The 15,483-nt window shown below is 68.0% G+C and overlaps 3 protein-coding genes across 3 annotated transcripts; 2 read left to right on the top strand and 1 right to left on the bottom strand.

The window, feature by feature from the left end:
* Positions 1-40: 40 nt before the first annotated feature.
* Positions 41-1,684, top strand: LOC130159810 (cadherin EGF LAG seven-pass G-type receptor 2-like; the record flags this gene model as incomplete). Its single annotated transcript, XM_056361842.1, is given in 3 exon segments — positions 41-88; positions 91-284; positions 1,412-1,684. Coding segments are annotated over 3 exon segments (264 nt in total), but the record flags the coding sequence as incomplete, so codon positions are not given.
* A 16-nt stretch (positions 1,685-1,700) lies between these two features.
* Positions 1,701-5,416, bottom strand: PSRC1 (proline and serine rich coiled-coil 1). Its single transcript, XM_056361713.1, has 6 exons — positions 5,369-5,416; positions 4,452-4,506; positions 4,315-4,372; positions 3,149-3,475; positions 2,406-2,945; positions 1,701-2,306 (listed from the first exon to the last, which is right to left on the bottom strand). Exons 2-6 carry the CDS (start codon positions 4,465-4,467, stop codon positions 2,192-2,194), a joined length of 1,056 nt encoding a protein of 351 aa, XP_056217688.1. The 5' UTR covers positions 4,468-4,506; positions 5,369-5,416; the 3' UTR covers positions 1,701-2,191.
* A 188-nt stretch (positions 5,417-5,604) lies between these two features.
* Positions 5,605-8,867, top strand: PPIL1 (peptidylprolyl isomerase like 1). The gene is given in 6 exon segments (XM_056361714.1): positions 5,605-5,724; positions 6,304-6,343; positions 6,346-6,460; positions 6,536-6,585; positions 6,587-6,605; positions 8,530-8,867. Coding segments are annotated over 6 exon segments (501 nt in total). The 5' UTR covers positions 5,605-5,668; the 3' UTR covers positions 8,751-8,867.
* Positions 8,868-15,483: the final 6,616 nt, after the last annotated feature.

Genomic DNA, 15,483 nt, shown 5'->3' on the forward strand with positions numbered 1-15,483 from the left:
AAAAAAAAAACCTCAACACCTGGGTGATGCCCCCCACCCCACAGGCATCCTGAAGAAGAAGTGCCTGCCCCCCATCAGTGAGCGGGGGCAGCACCCAGCGCCTCGCCCCCCCCCCCGCCACCCCCTGCGGGCACCGCCGCCTCCTCAGGCAGTGAGGGCAGCCGGGTGGGGGGCACTGCCGCCCCCCGCCCTCGCCAGACCCTGCAGGAGCAGCTCAGCGGCGTCACCCCCATCGCCATGAGCATTAAGGCAGGCACCGTGGACGAGGACTCCTCCGGCTCCGAGTGAGTACCTGATGGATGGGTGCCAGGGTGCCCCTTGGGTGCAAGGGTGGCTGGGCTGTTGGGTGCCCGTTGGGTGCAAGAGTTCCCACTGGGCGCCCTTTGGGTGCTCGGGTGCCCGATGGGTGGCCCATCAGCTGCCAGGGATCCTGTTGGGTGCCTGTTGGGTGCAGGAGCTGCCACTGGGTGCCCATCAGGTGAAGGAATGGCTGTTGATGCAAGGGTGGCTGTTGGGTGTCCACAAGGTGCCAAGGTTCCCTTTGGACACCCATTGGGTGCAACACTGCTTGTTGGGTGCCCGTCAGGTGCTGTGGTTGCCATTGGGCACCCATTGGGTGCAAGACTGGCTGTTGGGTGCCCATCAGGTGAAAGAATGGCTGGTGGGGTGTCCATCAGATCTAACCATGCCCATTTGGGTGCCTGTTGATGGCCCTGTTGGGTGCCCATTGGGTGCAAGGGTGCCTGTTGCATCTTCATCAGGTCTAAGAAAGCTCACTGGGTGCCCATTGATGGCACGTTTGGGTGCCCATTGATGGCACGTTGGGTGCCCATTGATGCCCATTGGGTGCCCATTGACACCCACTGGGTGCCCATCAAGTCTAAGAATGCTCATAGGGTGCCTGTTGAGTGCCCATTGACGCCCACTGATGGCCCATTGGGTGCCCATTGATGGCCCACTGGGTGCCCACTGGGTGCCAGGGTGCCTGTTGCGTGTCCATCAGGTCTAAGAAAGCTCATTGGGTGCCCATTGATGGCCCGCTGGGTGCCCATTGACACCCACTGGGTGCCCATCAGGTCTAACCATGCCCATGGGGAGCAGAGGAGCGGGGTGGCATTGTGGTGGGCACCCAGGGGGGGGGGATGGGTGTCCTTGCCCCACAGGCACCACCCCGCCCAGATTTCTGTTTTTAATTTTCTCCATTAACCTGCGGGGGCCGGGGGGCTCCTGCCCTCCCCCCCTTCCATCTCCCCCCATCTGGGCGAGCGCTGGTGCTGCGGGCGCGGAGGGCACCCTGGCACCCGCCTCACCCCCGATCACGCATCCGTCTGTCTTGTTTTTTATTCCTCCCCCCACTTCGTGCCCACCCCCTGCCCGTCTGTCTGTCCACCCCCCCCCCCCCCTTCCCCAGGAGCGACGAGACCTCCATCTAACAACCCGGCGGGCGCTCCCTGCCCATGCCACCGTGCTGGGGACACCGGGACAGGGTGGTGGCACCAGGATGGGAGGGGGGGCACCGGACAGGGGGTGGCACTGGGATGAGGGGGCATCAGGAAGGGGCAGGAGCCACAGACACCCCCCTAGTTGCACTTTGGATCCTGGCAGGGATTTGCCCCTCAGCCCATTGGCACCCTGGGGGGACAGATGTGGCATAGGGTGCCCCCCCCCACCCGCCCCCCAGCATCATCCCACAGCCCCCATGCCCGGTGAAGGGTTTTATTTAAAAATACATGAAAAATACAAAAAAAAGGATATATGATCCCCCCCCCTCCATGGTGCCAACCCCCCCCAGGTGGGGAGCTGGGGGGGGGCACATAGTGGGAGGGGGACATCAGTTGTAGGGTGCAGGGATGTGTGGACCCCCCCAGTACTTTGCCCCCTGCCCAAGGGTGAGGCTCAGGCGGTGGTACCCCAGGGGCAGGTGGCACCCCAGCAGAGGGTGTTTGCGGGGGGGGGGGTGGGGGACCCCTGGTTGCTGGGAGGGGCGAGGGGGGGGGTTTCCTACTGCTGATGTGACCTTTTGTAATTAAAGCAAAATCCAACCTGCGCCTCTGCCTCATTCCTGGGGGGGAACTGTTCTGTGCTCCCCACCCCTCCGTGCCTCAGTTTCCCCAGATCCCCCCTTCCTCACCCATGCACCAGGATGGGGGGGTGAACAGGCAGCCCGAGCTCCTCCGGGGGTGGGGGGGTGTCACCTCGGGGTGCTGCTCATCGCCGTCTTCCTGGGGGGGGGAGGCGGCTGGGGGCAGGTCCGGGTTTGCACCCCGAGCCAGTGGCCGGGGGGGCTGCCCGTGCCGCCCCCACACCTGCAATGGGGAGAGCAGCCATGGGGCAGGGGAAACTGAGGCACGGGGGGGGGGAGCAACCCCCTGCCCCCCCGTCCCCGCCAGCAGCACCATCCTTACCTCTGGCCGCGGGTGCCCTCCCACCCGGTGCAGCCCCCCCAGCCAGGGTCCGTCCAGGTGCCCTGGGGATGGCGCTGGGGGCAGGGGGGGCGGCTGGAGGGGACGGGGACGGTGGGTGGCCCTGGTGCGGGGCTGGCGGGTGGCGGGGGGGCAGGGGGCAGCGCCCCCCCCTCACCTTTGGCTGGCCTGGGGAGAGAAGGGCACATGGGGGCACGGCGGGGGCACCCAGACCCCCCCACCCCCCCGCGGTGGGGCTTGGGGGTGGCTTTGGCACCCACTTGGCCCAGGGTGCTGGGACCCTGGTGGGGTGCGGGTCCCCATGGCGCGGGTGCCCCACGGCGGAGATGCCCATGTTGTCCCCATCCCCGCGCAGAGCCGGTACCCTGCTGTCCCCACCTGGAGGGGCTCTGACTTGCCCCGGGCTGCAGCCCCCTGCCCCTGGGCAGGGCAAGGCCGAGGGGGGCCCAGCCGGTTGGGGGGGGGCACCCTGGCCCCGGGGGGTCCCTTGGGCACCGCTGTGGGGTGACAGCTGGGTGACACCTGGAAGCAGAGAGGGGACACACAGGGACGCTGGTCGGTGGCCGGCCAGTGCTGGGGTGGGGGGGCACTGGGGACATGCAGGTGGCACTCGGGTGTCCCCCACCCCAAGACGGGTTTTGGGGAGTGCGGGGGTGTCCAGAACTTCAGCCCTGGTGGGAACAGCGTGTGGGGCCATACTGGGACCCCCCCGAGGTGCCACCTACCTTCCGGGTGCTGGGGATGGTGGTGGCAGTGGGGGGCACCCCGGGGCTTGGCGGGGGGGCCGGGTGGTGGCCGGGGGGGGTCCCCGCGGCTCCACGGTGGGCAGCAGTGCCCGCACCGGGCTGTCCTTCACCACAAAGGTCTCGCGGCGGGGGCTGCGGGGGCCGTGGCGTGCCGAGGGGGACAGGTGACATTGCTCCAGCTGCGCTGCCAGGCGTGTGGCCTCCCGCACCATCTCCTCCAGCCGGGCACCGTGCAGGGGGCTCCAGCGCCCGCTGCCCCCCCCGGCCCGCGCCCCCGCCTCACCCTCATCTTCCTCTTCCTCCTGGCTGCAGGATGAAGGGCAGCGTCAGCCCTACCTGGCCCCCTGAGCCCCCCCCCCCCGCCCCGTGTCATCTGCCACCATGGCCAGGAGGTGGCATGTCCCCCCTGCCCCGTGCCACCCAGAACACCAGCCACAGGATGGCACAACCCCCATGTCCCCCAGGGCCCTCTTCGTGGGGTGGCACATCCCCCGTGTCCTCTAGGGTGCTGGCAATGGGGGGTGCCACGTCCTCCATGATGCCAGGGCCTTGGCCATGGGGTGCCATATCCCCCAGGAGCCTGGCCATGGGTGGCATGTCCCAAGGAGGCTGGCCATGGGGCTGACATCCCTCGGGACCATGGCCATGGGGTGGCATGTCCCCCATGTTGTCAGGACCTTGGCTGTGGCGTGCCACGTCCCACATGTCCCCTAAGACCCCATCCATGGGGTGCCATGTCCCCCAAGATATCAGAACCTTGGCCATGGGGTGCCATATCCCCCCAGGAGCCTGGCCATGGGGTTGGCATGTCCCCCGTGTTGTCAGGGCCTTGGCCATGGGGTGCCGTGTCCCCTAGGACCCTGTTCATGGGGACGTGCTACCCCCATGTCCTTCAGGGCCCTATTCATGGGGTGGCACATCCCAACTGTCCCCTGGGACCCTGTTCATGGGGTGGCACATCCCCAGTGTCCCTGCTGTAGGGCGCCACATACCCCAGGACCCCATCCATGGGGTGGCTTGTCCCCCCATGTCCCCCAAAACCTTGGCTACAGGGTGACAGGTCCCCCATGTCCCCCTTAACCCTGTCTATGGGGTGGCATGTCCTGCAGGACCCCATCCATGGGTGGGTTGTCCCCCCCCCTCACCTGTCAGAAGGGGACAGGAGCCCGAAGTCGAAGCTCTCCTCGGTGACAAAGCGGACATCTGGGGGGACATGCGGGTGAGCCCCGGCCCCCCAGCGCGGGGGGGCACATGGGGGGCCGCGGCGCTGGCACTGCCATACCGCGCTCCTCCGCCATCGCCTCCGCCTCGGCCCACGGTGCCAGCGCAGGGGCTGCCTGGGGGCGAGCTGAGGGTGACCCACGACACCCGCCCGTCACCCATGACCCCCCACCCGTGTCCCCACAACCCCCCACCCTGTGTCCTCAAGCCCCAGTGGGGCAGCCGGGTGGCACCGGCCAGCGCCCGGGGACAGCACTGCCAGTGCCAGCACAGTCGGGCTTTGTGCTGCCGGGACGGCACCGCTGGCGCGGGCACGGCTGAGGGGCCAGATGTGGGGACCCCCGTGCCCCCCACCCGGGGAACCCCCAGCCCCACACCGAGGGGTCGCAGCCCAGCACCCCGATCCTGGGGGGTCCCAGCCCCGCACCCTGATCCTGAGGGGTCCCAACCCCACATCGGGGGGGTCCCATCTCCACACCCCGATCCTGGGGGGTCCCAGCCCCCACCGGGGGGTCCCATCTCCACACCCCGATCCTGGGGGGGTCCCAGCCCCCCACCGGGGTATCCCAGCCCCCACCGGGGGGTCCCATCTCCACACCCCGATCCTGGGGGGTCCCGGCCCCACACCGAGGGGTCCCAGCCCCACACCCCGATCCTGAGGGGTCCCAGCCCCACACCGGGGGGTCCCAGCCCCGCAGCCCGATCCTGAGGGGTCCCAGCCCCCACCGGGGGGGTCCCAGCCCAGCACCCCGATCCTGAGGGGTCCCAGCCCCACCGGGGGGTCCCGGTCCTGCCATCGGGGGGTCCCAGCCCCGCACCCCGATCCCCAGAGGACCCCATCCCCGCACTGGGGGGCCCCGGCCCCGCCCCCCACCTCCGGAGGACTCCCCAGCCCCCACCGCAGGGTCTCCGCTCCCTCCTCCGCCATCGCGGGGGTCCCGGTGCCCCCCCCAAGCTCCGGTGCCCGCCCCCGCTCACCGCCGCCCGCCCCCGGCTCCCGCTCGCCGCGCGCGCGGAGGGGGCGTGGCCCAGCGGAGAGGGCGTGGCCTCGTTCGAATTCCCCCTCCCCTGCGTCACAATAGCGGCGCGCCCGCCTGCCGCGCGGATTGGCCCGCCTCCTCGCCCCCGCCCCCGCCAACCGCGCTCTCCTATTGGTCGCCGCCGGAAGGGGCGTGTCCCCGGAAGCGCGCGGAGGCGCGGGGCCCTTCCGCCCGCAGCAGCACCAGCAGCGGCGGCGGCGGCAGCGGCAGCAGCGGCAGCAGCAGCGGCAGCAGCAGCATGGCCGCCGTCCCGCCCGACTCCTGGCAGCCGCCCACCGTCTCCATGGAGACCACGTAAGGGGCGGGGCCGCCCTCCCCGGTACCGGCAGCGGGCGGCCCCTCCCGCCCCCTCGGCCCGGCCCCCCCGGTACCGCGCAGCCCCAGGTGCCCCCCCGGTGTCCGTTAGCCCCCAGTCTCCCGGTACCGGACAGCCCCCGGTGTCCCATGGCCCCCAGTCCCAGACAGCTCCCAGCCTCCCTGGGTGCTGGGAAGCCCCCAGTGCCTCCCAGTACCGGCCAGCCCCCGTTATCCCCCAGTACCAGCCAGTCCTGGTTGCCCCCCTCCAGTACTGGTCAGCCCCCGTTATCCCCCAGTACCAGCCAGTCCTGGTTGCCCCCTCCAGTACTGGTCATCCCCCATCATCCCCCAGTACCAGCCAGTCCCGATTGCCCTCCCCCAGTACCAGCCAGTCCCGGGTTCCGCCCCCCCCCCCGCCCAGTACCAGCTACCCCCCCTTATCCCCAGTGCCAGCCAGTCCCGGTTGCCCCTTCCCAATCCCTGCCAGCCCCACGTCCCCCCCGGGGCCGGGCCGGTCTGAGCCCCTGTGAGGGGCACCATGGGGTGACCCCCCGGTGCCGGTGCGGTGTGGTGCAGGATGGGGCCGCTGGTGCTGGAGCTGTACTGGAAACACGCCCCCCCGCACCTGCAAGAAACTTCGCCGAGCTCTGCCGCCGCGGCTACTACAACGGCACCAAGTTCCACCGCGTCATCAAGGACTTCATGGTGCAGGGGGGGGACCCCACCGGCACCGGTGAGAGACACCCCCTCGCCGCGGCCCCTGCCCTGCTGGGGGGTCCCGGCTGAGCCCCCCTCGTCCCCTCCCCAGGCCGCGGCGGTGCCTCCATCTACGGCAAGCAGTTTGAGGACGAGCTGCACCCCCGAGCTGAAGTTCACCGGTGAGTGGGAACTGTCACCAACACCACGTGTGGGGTGGCGTGGCCCCCAGGACCCCCATCCGTGGGGTTCCATGTCTCCCATGATACCAGGAGCCTGGCTATGGGGTGGCATGTCCTCCATGTCCGCTAAGACCCCATCCATGGGGTGCCATGTCCCCCAAGATACCAGGACCTTGGCCTTGGGGGTGACATATCCCCCAGGAGCCTGGCCATGGGGTGGCATGTCCCCTGTGTTGTCAAGACCTTGGCCATGGGGTGCCATGTCTCCCGTGTCCACTAAGACCCTGGCCATGGTGGCATGTTCCCCATGTTCCCTAAGACCACATCCATGGGGGTGCCGTGTCCCCCATGATACCAGGACCTTGGCCATGGGGTGCCATGTCTCCATGTTGTCAGGGCCTTGGCCATGGGGTGGCATGTCCCCTGTGACACCTTGGCTGTAGGGTGGCATGTCCCTCAGAACCCTGGCCATGGGGTGGTGTGTCCCTCAGAACCTTGGCCATGGGACGGCGTGTCCCCCGTGTTGCCAGGACCTTGGCCATGGTATGGCATGTCCCTCAGAACCCTGTCTGCGGGGTGCCATGTCCCTCAGAACCTTGGCCATGGGGTGGCGTGTCCCCCATGATACCAGGACCTTGGCCATGGGGTGCCATGTCCCTCAGAACCCTGTCTGCGGGGTGCCATGTCCCTCAGAACCTTGGCCATGGGGTGGCGTGTCCCCCATGATACCAGGACCTTGGCCATGGGGGTGCCATGTCCCTCAGAACCCTGTCTGCGGGGTGCCATGTCCCTCAGAACCTTGGCCATGGGGGTGGCGTGTCCCCCCATGATACCCAGGACCTTGGCCATGGGGTGCCATGTCTCCCATATCCCCCAGAACCCTGGCCATGGGGTGGCATGTCACTCAGAACCTTGGCCATGGGGTGGTGTGTCCCCCATAATACCAGGACCCTTGCCCATGGATGGCATGTCCCCCATGTTGCCAGGACCTTGGCCATGGTATGGCATGTCCCTCAGAACCCTGTCTGCAGGGTGCCATGTCCCTCAGAGCCTTGGCCATGGGGTGGCGTGTCCCCCATGATACCAGGGCCTTGGCCATGGGGTGGCATGTCCCCTGTGACACCAGGACCCTTGGCTGTAGGGTGGCATGTCCCTCAGAACCCTGGCCATGGGGTGGTGTGTCCCTCAGAACCTTGGCCATGGGACGGCGTGTCCCCTGTGTTGCCAGGAACCTTGGCCATGGTATGGCATGTCCCTCAGAACCCTGTCTGCGGGGTGGCATGTCCCTCAGAACCTTGGCCATGGGGTGGCGTGTCCCCCATGATACCAGGACCTTGGCCATGGGGTGCCATGTCCCTCAGAACCCTGTCTGCGGGGTGGCATGTCCCTCAGAACCTTGGCCATGGGGTGACGTGTCCCCCATGATACCAGGACCTTGGCCATGGGGTGCCATGTCTCCCATATCCCCCAGAACCCTGGCCATGGGGTGGCATGTCCCTCAGAGCCTTGGCCATGGGGTGGTGTGTCCCCCATGATACCAGGACCTTGCCCATGGGATGGCGTGTCCCCCATGTTGCCAGGACCTTGGCCATGGTATGGCATGTCCCTCAGAACCCTGCCTGCGGGGTGGCATGTCCCTCAGAACCCTGGCCATGGGGTGGCATGTCCCTCAGAACCCTGTCTGCAGGGTGCCATGTCCCTCAGAACCCTGGCCATGGGGTGGCGTGTCCCCCGTGTTGCCAGGACCTTGGCCACGGGGGTAGCATGTCCCTCAGAACCCTGTCTGCGGGGGTGCCATGTCCCCATATTCCCCAGCCACCCTACCTGTGGGGTGGCGTTATCTCCCATCATACCAGGCCACCCCACCCCAGACCCCCAGGGCCCCCAGACCAGACCAGTAACACCATCCCTCCATCCATCTCAGGTGCCGGCATCCTGGCCATGGCCAACGCGGGGCCAGACACCAACGGCAGCCAGTTCTCCCTGACGCTGGGCCCGGCGCAGTGGCTGGACGGGAAGCACAGCATCTTCGGGAGGGTCTGCCAGGGCATGGGGGTGCTGGGCCGCCTGGCCATGGTGGAGACCAACGCCCAGGACCGGCCCCTGGACGACGTCAAGGTCATCAAGGCTTTTCCTTCAGGGTAGGGGGGCTGCGGGGGCGGGTGGGGGGGGGTTGTGCTCTATGCCCCCCTCCCCCCCGCCTCCAGCCTCCGGTTTGTAGCACTTGGTTGTAATAAAAGCGGGTGGGACGCGGTGGTGACACCCCGTGTGGTGGGATTTTTTTTTTAGGGGGGCTGTGATGGAGGAGGTGGCCCCGTCGTGGTTGTGTGTGCCCCCCTGCAAAGGGGCTTGGGGGGGCTGCCCCCCCGCTCCCTGGGATCGTGTCTCTGCAGGCAGCAGCTGGGCATGGTGCCCCCCCCCGCCCCCCAGCCCTTGGGGCACAGCGCTGGCCTCGGCTGCTGTGAGGCTAGAGTTGGGGGGGACAGGGGACCCCAACTGACCCCCCACCCCAGCTCTGGGGAGGGCAAGGGGTGCTGCCCTTTCCGCCATGCCCCCCCCCAAAAAAGTGTCCTGGGACCCCAGGGATGCCCCCCATCACAGGCCCACTAGTTCACTGGGCTTTGAGGGGGTGACACCCCCCCATGCAGTGCTGGGGACCCCCGGACTGGTACAGGGGTCCCCATGCACAGGGGTCCCCTGCCAACACGCAGTGTGTGTGTCCCCTCTCTGGCACTGGGTACCCCCCGCTTCAGGGCCCCAGAGCCCCCCCAGGCCCCTTGGCTGTTTCTGTAGGACCTACAGTAATGGCCTGCGCTGCAGCAGTCCTGGGGGCTCCAGTCTGGCTTCCAGTCTGCCCTGTGTCCCCAGTACAGCCCCCACCCCAGTGGCCCCTCATCCTCATGGCCAAGGCACTGGGAGCACTACGGACTGGACTGGGAGGTGCCAGGGCAGGATGCAGGACTGGACTGGGAGCCACTGGGTGATACTGGGGGTGGTGCAGGGGTGGCAACTGGGAGCTACTGGGGCACGCCGAGGGCAGTGGGGAACTGGGTGCACTGGGGGACCCTGGGTCTGCGGGTGCTGGGGCCATGGGGGCACTGGAGGGGCTGGCTAAGGGGGCACTGGGGACTCTCCCTGGGGAGCAGGTGGTACCCAGAGGGGTCCCATGGCACTGAGGGGGTCCCAGGGGGGTACTGGGGGTCCCAGGAGCCCCCGGGTGATGCCGGGGGAGGGCTCGGGGGAATGCCAGGGGTTCGGGGGTGATGCCGGGGGGCTGGGGGTGATGACGGGGGTGATGCAAGACACGGTACCAGGCGGCCGGAGGCAGTACTGGGGGGCTGGGGGCGATGCCGGGGATCCGTGGGGGGACCCAGGGGCAACGCTGGGGGGCGGTATGGGGGGACCTGTGGGGGGGACGCGGGGGGCGATGCTGGGGGGGCGGTATGGGGGGCTGTGGGGGGACCCGGGGGCGATGCTGGGGGGCAGTGTGGGGGGCTGTGGGGGGACCCGGGGGCGATGCTGGGGGGCGGTATGGGGGGCTGTGGGGGGACCGGGGGCGATGCTGGGGGGCAGTGTGGGGGGACGTGGGGGCGATGCTGGGGGGCGGTACGGGGGGCCGTGGGGGGACCCGGGTGCGGTTCCGTGGGCGATGCTGTGGGGCGGTACCAGGGGTCCGTGGGCGATGCCGGGGGTCCGCGGGAGGACCGGGGGCCGGGACCGGGGGTCTGCAGGTGATGCCGGGGGTGGGACCGGGGGTTCGGGGGCGGTACCAGGGGTCCGCGGCTGATGCCGGGGATCCGCGAGGGGACCCGGGGGCGGTACCGGGGGGATGGGGGGCGATGCCGGGGATCCGGACCCGGGGGTGATGCCGGGGGCCGGTACCGGGGGCGATGCCGGGGGGCGTGGGCGGGGCGTGGGCGGGACCCTGGGGGCGGGACCCTGGGGGCGGGGGCCGCAGGAACCCCGGGGCAGCCCCTGGGCGCGGGGCGGGGCCGGGCCGGGGCGCGGGGGCGGCGGAGCGGGGCAGCGGCGCAGCCCGGGGCATGGCGGGCCTGGGCGCCCCGGAGCCGGGCAGCGGCGCCGGCCCCGTCCCGGCCACCCGGGTGGAGCTGACGGTGTCCTGCAGGTACCGGGCTCGGCGGGGCTCGGCGGGCACTGGGGGAGCGGGGGGGAGCAGCGAGCAGTCGGCGTTGTAGGTACTGGGAAGCACTGGGATGCACTGGGGAGCGGCAGGCGGGCAGCGTTGTAGCTGCTGGGAGGCACTGGGATGCGCTGGGGAGTGGGGGGGGAGCGGCGGGCAGTCGGCGTTGTAGGTACTGGGAAGCGCTGGGATGCACTGGGGAGTGTGGGGGAGCAGCGAGCAGTCGGTGTTGTAGGTACTGGGAGGCACTGGGGAGTGGGGGGGGGGAGCAGCGGCAGTAGGTTGTAGATACTGGGAGGCACTGGGGAGTGTGGGGGAGCGGCGGGCAGTCAGCGTTGTAGCTACTGGGACGCACTGGGACGCACTGGGGAGCAGGGGACAGTCGGCGTTGTAGGTGCTGGGAGGCACTGGAGAGTGGGGGGGAGCGGCGGGCGGGCGGCGTTGTAGGTACTGGGAGGCACTGGGATGCGTCGGGGAGTGGGGAGAAGCGGCGGCAGTCGATGTTGTCGATACTGGGATGCACTGGGGAGTGGGGGGACCAGCGGGGCAGTAGGTGGTGTAGATACTGGGTGGGACTGGGATGCACTGGGAGTGGGGGGGGAGCGGCGGGCAGTCGGCGTTGCAGGCGCTGGAGACACTGGGATGCACTGGGGAGTGGGGGGGAGCGGCGGGCAGTCGGCGTTGTAGACACTGGGAGGCACTGGGACGCACTGGGGAGCGGCAGGCAGTCGGTGTTGCAGGTGCTGGGAGGCTCTGGGAGCGGGGGGAAGCGGGGGGGCAGTCAGTGTCGTAGGTACTGGGAAGCACTGGGATGCAGTGGGGAGCAGCAGGAAGTCGACATTGTAGTATACTGGGAGGCTATGGGGAGGGGAGGGTCAGTTGGTGGTGTAGGCTACTGGGAGGCACTGGGGAGTGGGGGCAGTCGGCGTTGTAGGATATTGGGAGGCACTGGGAGACAGCGGGGAGTTGGGGGGGAATTGGTGTTGCAGGATACTGGGAGGCAGTGGAGTGCACTGAGGGAGTGGTGGGCAGTCAGTATTGTAGGATACTGGGGGAACAGGGAGCACTGGGAGGCACTGGGAAAGAGGAGGCAGTTGCTGGGGGGGAGTGGGGGGGGCACAGGGGGCACTCGGTGGGGGCAGTGGGAGGTACTGGGGGAGCTGGGGTGGTACTGCCCTAATGCGGGTGCAGCTTGGGGGGCTGGGGGGGCGGGTAGGTGCAGGGAGCTTCCTTAGTGGGTGCTGGGGACCTGGGAGGGGGGGCTGGGGGCGGGTGACATGCAGACCGACCCCCCCCGGCGTGGGCAGCTGAACCTCCGCCCCCCCCCCCCCCCCCCCCCCCCGCAGCACTGGGTGCCCCCCCGGCCGCGCTGCCTGCGGCCACTCTGACCTATTTTCCTCCCACTCCCACCGGGCAGCGGGCAGGGGCCCGGGTGGGCAGCGCTGCGCGGGGGGATGGGACGCTGCCCCCGACACCCCCCACGGCTGTGCTCCCCCGACACACACCCCATGGCTGTGTGTCCCCAGCACACACCCCCGTGGCTGTGCCCACCACCAACACCCCCGGCTGTGACACCCCCCCCCCAGGGCTGTGCCCCCCAGCACCATCCCCCCCCCATGGCTGTGCCCCTTACACACACACACCCCCGGCTGTGCCCCCCCCCCCCGACACCCCCCCCATCTGTGCACCCCAACATGCGGCACAGGGCATGTACAGCCGGCACACACCCAAACGCACAGCGCAGGGCACACGTGGCTGTGCACACCCTGTCACCTGGCTGTGCACAGCGACACACCCGGCACACGGCTGTTGCACACCGGCATACAGCTGTGCACACCGACACAACACCTGGCTGTGCAGACTGACACATGGCTGTGCACAGACACTGTCACCCGGCTGTGCACACTGACACACCGACACCTGGCTGTGCACTCTGTCACCTGGCTGTGCACGCTGACATAAAGGGGCACATGGCTGTGCACACCAGCACGCAGCTGTGCACAGTGACACACTGACCTGCAGCTGTGCACACCGACACATGGCTGTGCACACCGACACACTGTCACCTGGCTGTGCATGCTGTCACCTGGCTGTGCGTACCTACATGCGGCTGTGCACACTTGACACGTGGCCGTGCACACTGACACACCGACACATGGCTGTGCACACTAACATGCGGCTGTGCACACCAACACACTGTCACCTGGCTGTGCATACCCACACACAGCCGTGCACACCCACCACACGCGGCCGTGCACACTTGACACGTGGCTGTGCACACCGACACACCAAACACGTGGCCGTGCACATACCGCTGCCAAGCATGTGCAGCCGTGCACACGCAGATGCCCAGCGTGCAGCACGTGGCTTTGCACGTCCCGACACGTGGCCACTCCCAGTGACACCCCAGCACGGAGCACAGCCTGGCGTGCGCAGCCGTGCACTCACACTCACGCTCACGCTCACCCGCGCCCCGTCCCCGCAGGCAGCTCCTGGACAAGGACACCTTCTCCAAGTCGGACCCCGCGTGAGTGTGCCGGGGCGGGGGGCGGGGGGGGCCCCGGCGCCCTGACCCACCCTGTGCCCGCAGTGTGCGTGCTGTACACCCAGCGCCCCGGCAGCCGCCAGTGGCGCGAGGTCAGTGCCTGTGGCAGCCAATCGCATGTCGGGGTGGTGGCTGACTGGCCAATCACTACAAAAAGCATGTTTGGGGTGCCAGCCAGCTGGCCAATCAGCATGTTGGGGTGATGGCTAACTGGCAATCAGCATGTCGGGGTGTTGACCAATCAGCATGTCGGGGTGATCGCTAACTGGCCAATCAGCATGTTTGGGGTGCCAGCCAGCTGGCCAATCAGCATGTTGGGGTGTTGACCAATCAGCATGTCGGGGTGATGGCTAACTGGCCAATCAGCATGTTGGGGTGATGGCTAACTGGCCAATCAGAATGTTGGGGTGCCAGCCAGCTGGCCAATCAGCATGTCGGGGTGTTGACCAATCAGCATGTTGAGGTGATGGCTAACTGGCCAATCAGCATGTCGGGGTGTTGACCAATCAGCATGTCGGGGTGATCGCTAACTGGCCAATCAGCATGTTTGGGGTGCCAGCCAGCTGGCAAATCAGCATGTTGGGGTGCTGACCAATCAGCATGTTGGGGTGATGGCTAACTGGCCAATCAGCACGTTAGGGTGCCAGCCTATCAGCATGTTGGGGTGCTGACCAATCAGCATGTTGGGGTGCCAACCAGCTGGCCAATCAGCGTGTAAGTTGTTGGCCTATCAGCAAGTTGGGGTGATGGCTAACTGGCCAATCAGCATGTCGGGGTGATGGCCAGGTGGCCAATCACCATGTCAGCATGTTGGGGTTCTGGTTGTCAGCACTTTGGGGTGCTGGCCCAGTGGCCAATCAGCAGGTCAAATTCTGGCCAACTGCATGTTGGGATACTTACCCAATGAGCTCATTGGGGTGTTGGCCAACTGGCCAATCAGCTTGTTGGGGTGCTAGCCGTTGGCCAATCACCAGTGAGGAACAGCCGGCTGAGGTGCAGCAGCCAGCCATTCTGCACATTAGGGTGTTGGCCAGCCAGCCCATCAGCATCCTGGGTTGCTGACCAATCAGCATATTGGGGTGCTGGCCACCTAGCCAACCAGCATGTCAGGGTGCTGGCCAATCAACTTGCTGGGGTGCAGCCAGCCAGCCAATCAGCACGCTGGGGAGCTGGGGAGCATGTTGGGGTGCCAGGCAGCCAGCCAATGAGCCGTCAGCATGCAGCCAGCTGGCCAATCAGGGCGCTGCCGGCCCCAGCAGGTGCTGGCTGTGCCCAGGGAGGGGACACTTGGGGACACCCCTCGGGGTGCCCCTGCCCCCCCCCCCGCTCCCTTCCGCCCCCCGCCCACCACCGTGTGCCCTGTATTAACTGAGGCATAATTGAGGGGCTTCGGGCCTTATGAGCAGGCGGGGGCTGGGCAGGACGCGGTGCCAGCCCTGCACCCGATGACAAAGGGCACCTGGTCCCGCCGTGCCTGGCCCGACGTCCCCTTCTGCGCCCTGTGTCACCTCGTGTCCCACATGTCCCCCGCTGTCCCCATCCTCTGTCTGTCCCCGCTCCCACCTTCTTCCTCCCTTCCTGTGTCTCTATCCCCGTTTCACCATCCCTGTGGCCCCATCCCCATGTCACCCTGGTGTCGCCATGTCCCCATCCCCGTGTCACCCCAGTGTCCCCATCCCCATGTCACCCTGGTGTCCCTGTGTCCCCATCCTGATGTCCCGATGTCCCTATTCCCTGTCCCCATTCTTATGTCACCCCGGTTTCCCCTTCCCTGTGTCCCCATCCCCGTGTCCCCATCCCCATGTCACTCTGGTGTCCTGGTGTCTCCATCCCCATGTCCCCATCCCGTGTCACCTGCTGTCCCCATCCCTGTGTCCCCATCCCCATGTCACACTGGTGTCCTGGTGTCCCCATCCCCATGTCCCCATCCCCGTGTCACCCTGCTGTCCCTGTGTCCCCCAGTTTGGCCGGACCGAGGTCATCGACAACTCCCTGAACCCCGACTTCCTGCGCAAGTTCGTCCTCGACTACTTCTTTGAGGAGAAGCAGAACCTCCGCTTTGACCTGTGAGTGTCCCCACTGTCCCCCCAGTGTCATCCCCCTGGCCACTGCAGCCCCCAGCACCCCAGCACAGCCCCTCCCCCCCCCCCCGCCCCGTGGGGCTGGCTGCGGTGGCTCAGCCAGTGCCTGGG

Source organism: Falco biarmicus, chromosome 16 (genome assembly GCF_023638135.1).
Source record: "Falco biarmicus isolate bFalBia1 chromosome 16, bFalBia1.pri, whole genome shotgun sequence".
Taxonomy (NCBI): Eukaryota; Metazoa; Chordata; class Aves; order Falconiformes; family Falconidae; genus Falco; species Falco biarmicus.

What these genes read in the sequence shown, in the direction of transcription:
- PSRC1 (XM_056361713.1), bottom strand. An exon ending in CTCCTGTCCCCTTCTGACAG is followed by an intron (nt 3,476 to 4,314) that starts GTGAGGGGGGGG and finishes TTCATCCTGCAG; the next exon opens with CCAGGAGGAAGAGGAAGATG. An exon ending in CCATCCCCAGCACCCGGAAG is followed by an intron (nt 2,946 to 3,148) that starts GTAGGTGGCACC and finishes CTCTGCTTCCAG; the next exon opens with GTGTCACCCAGCTGTCACCC.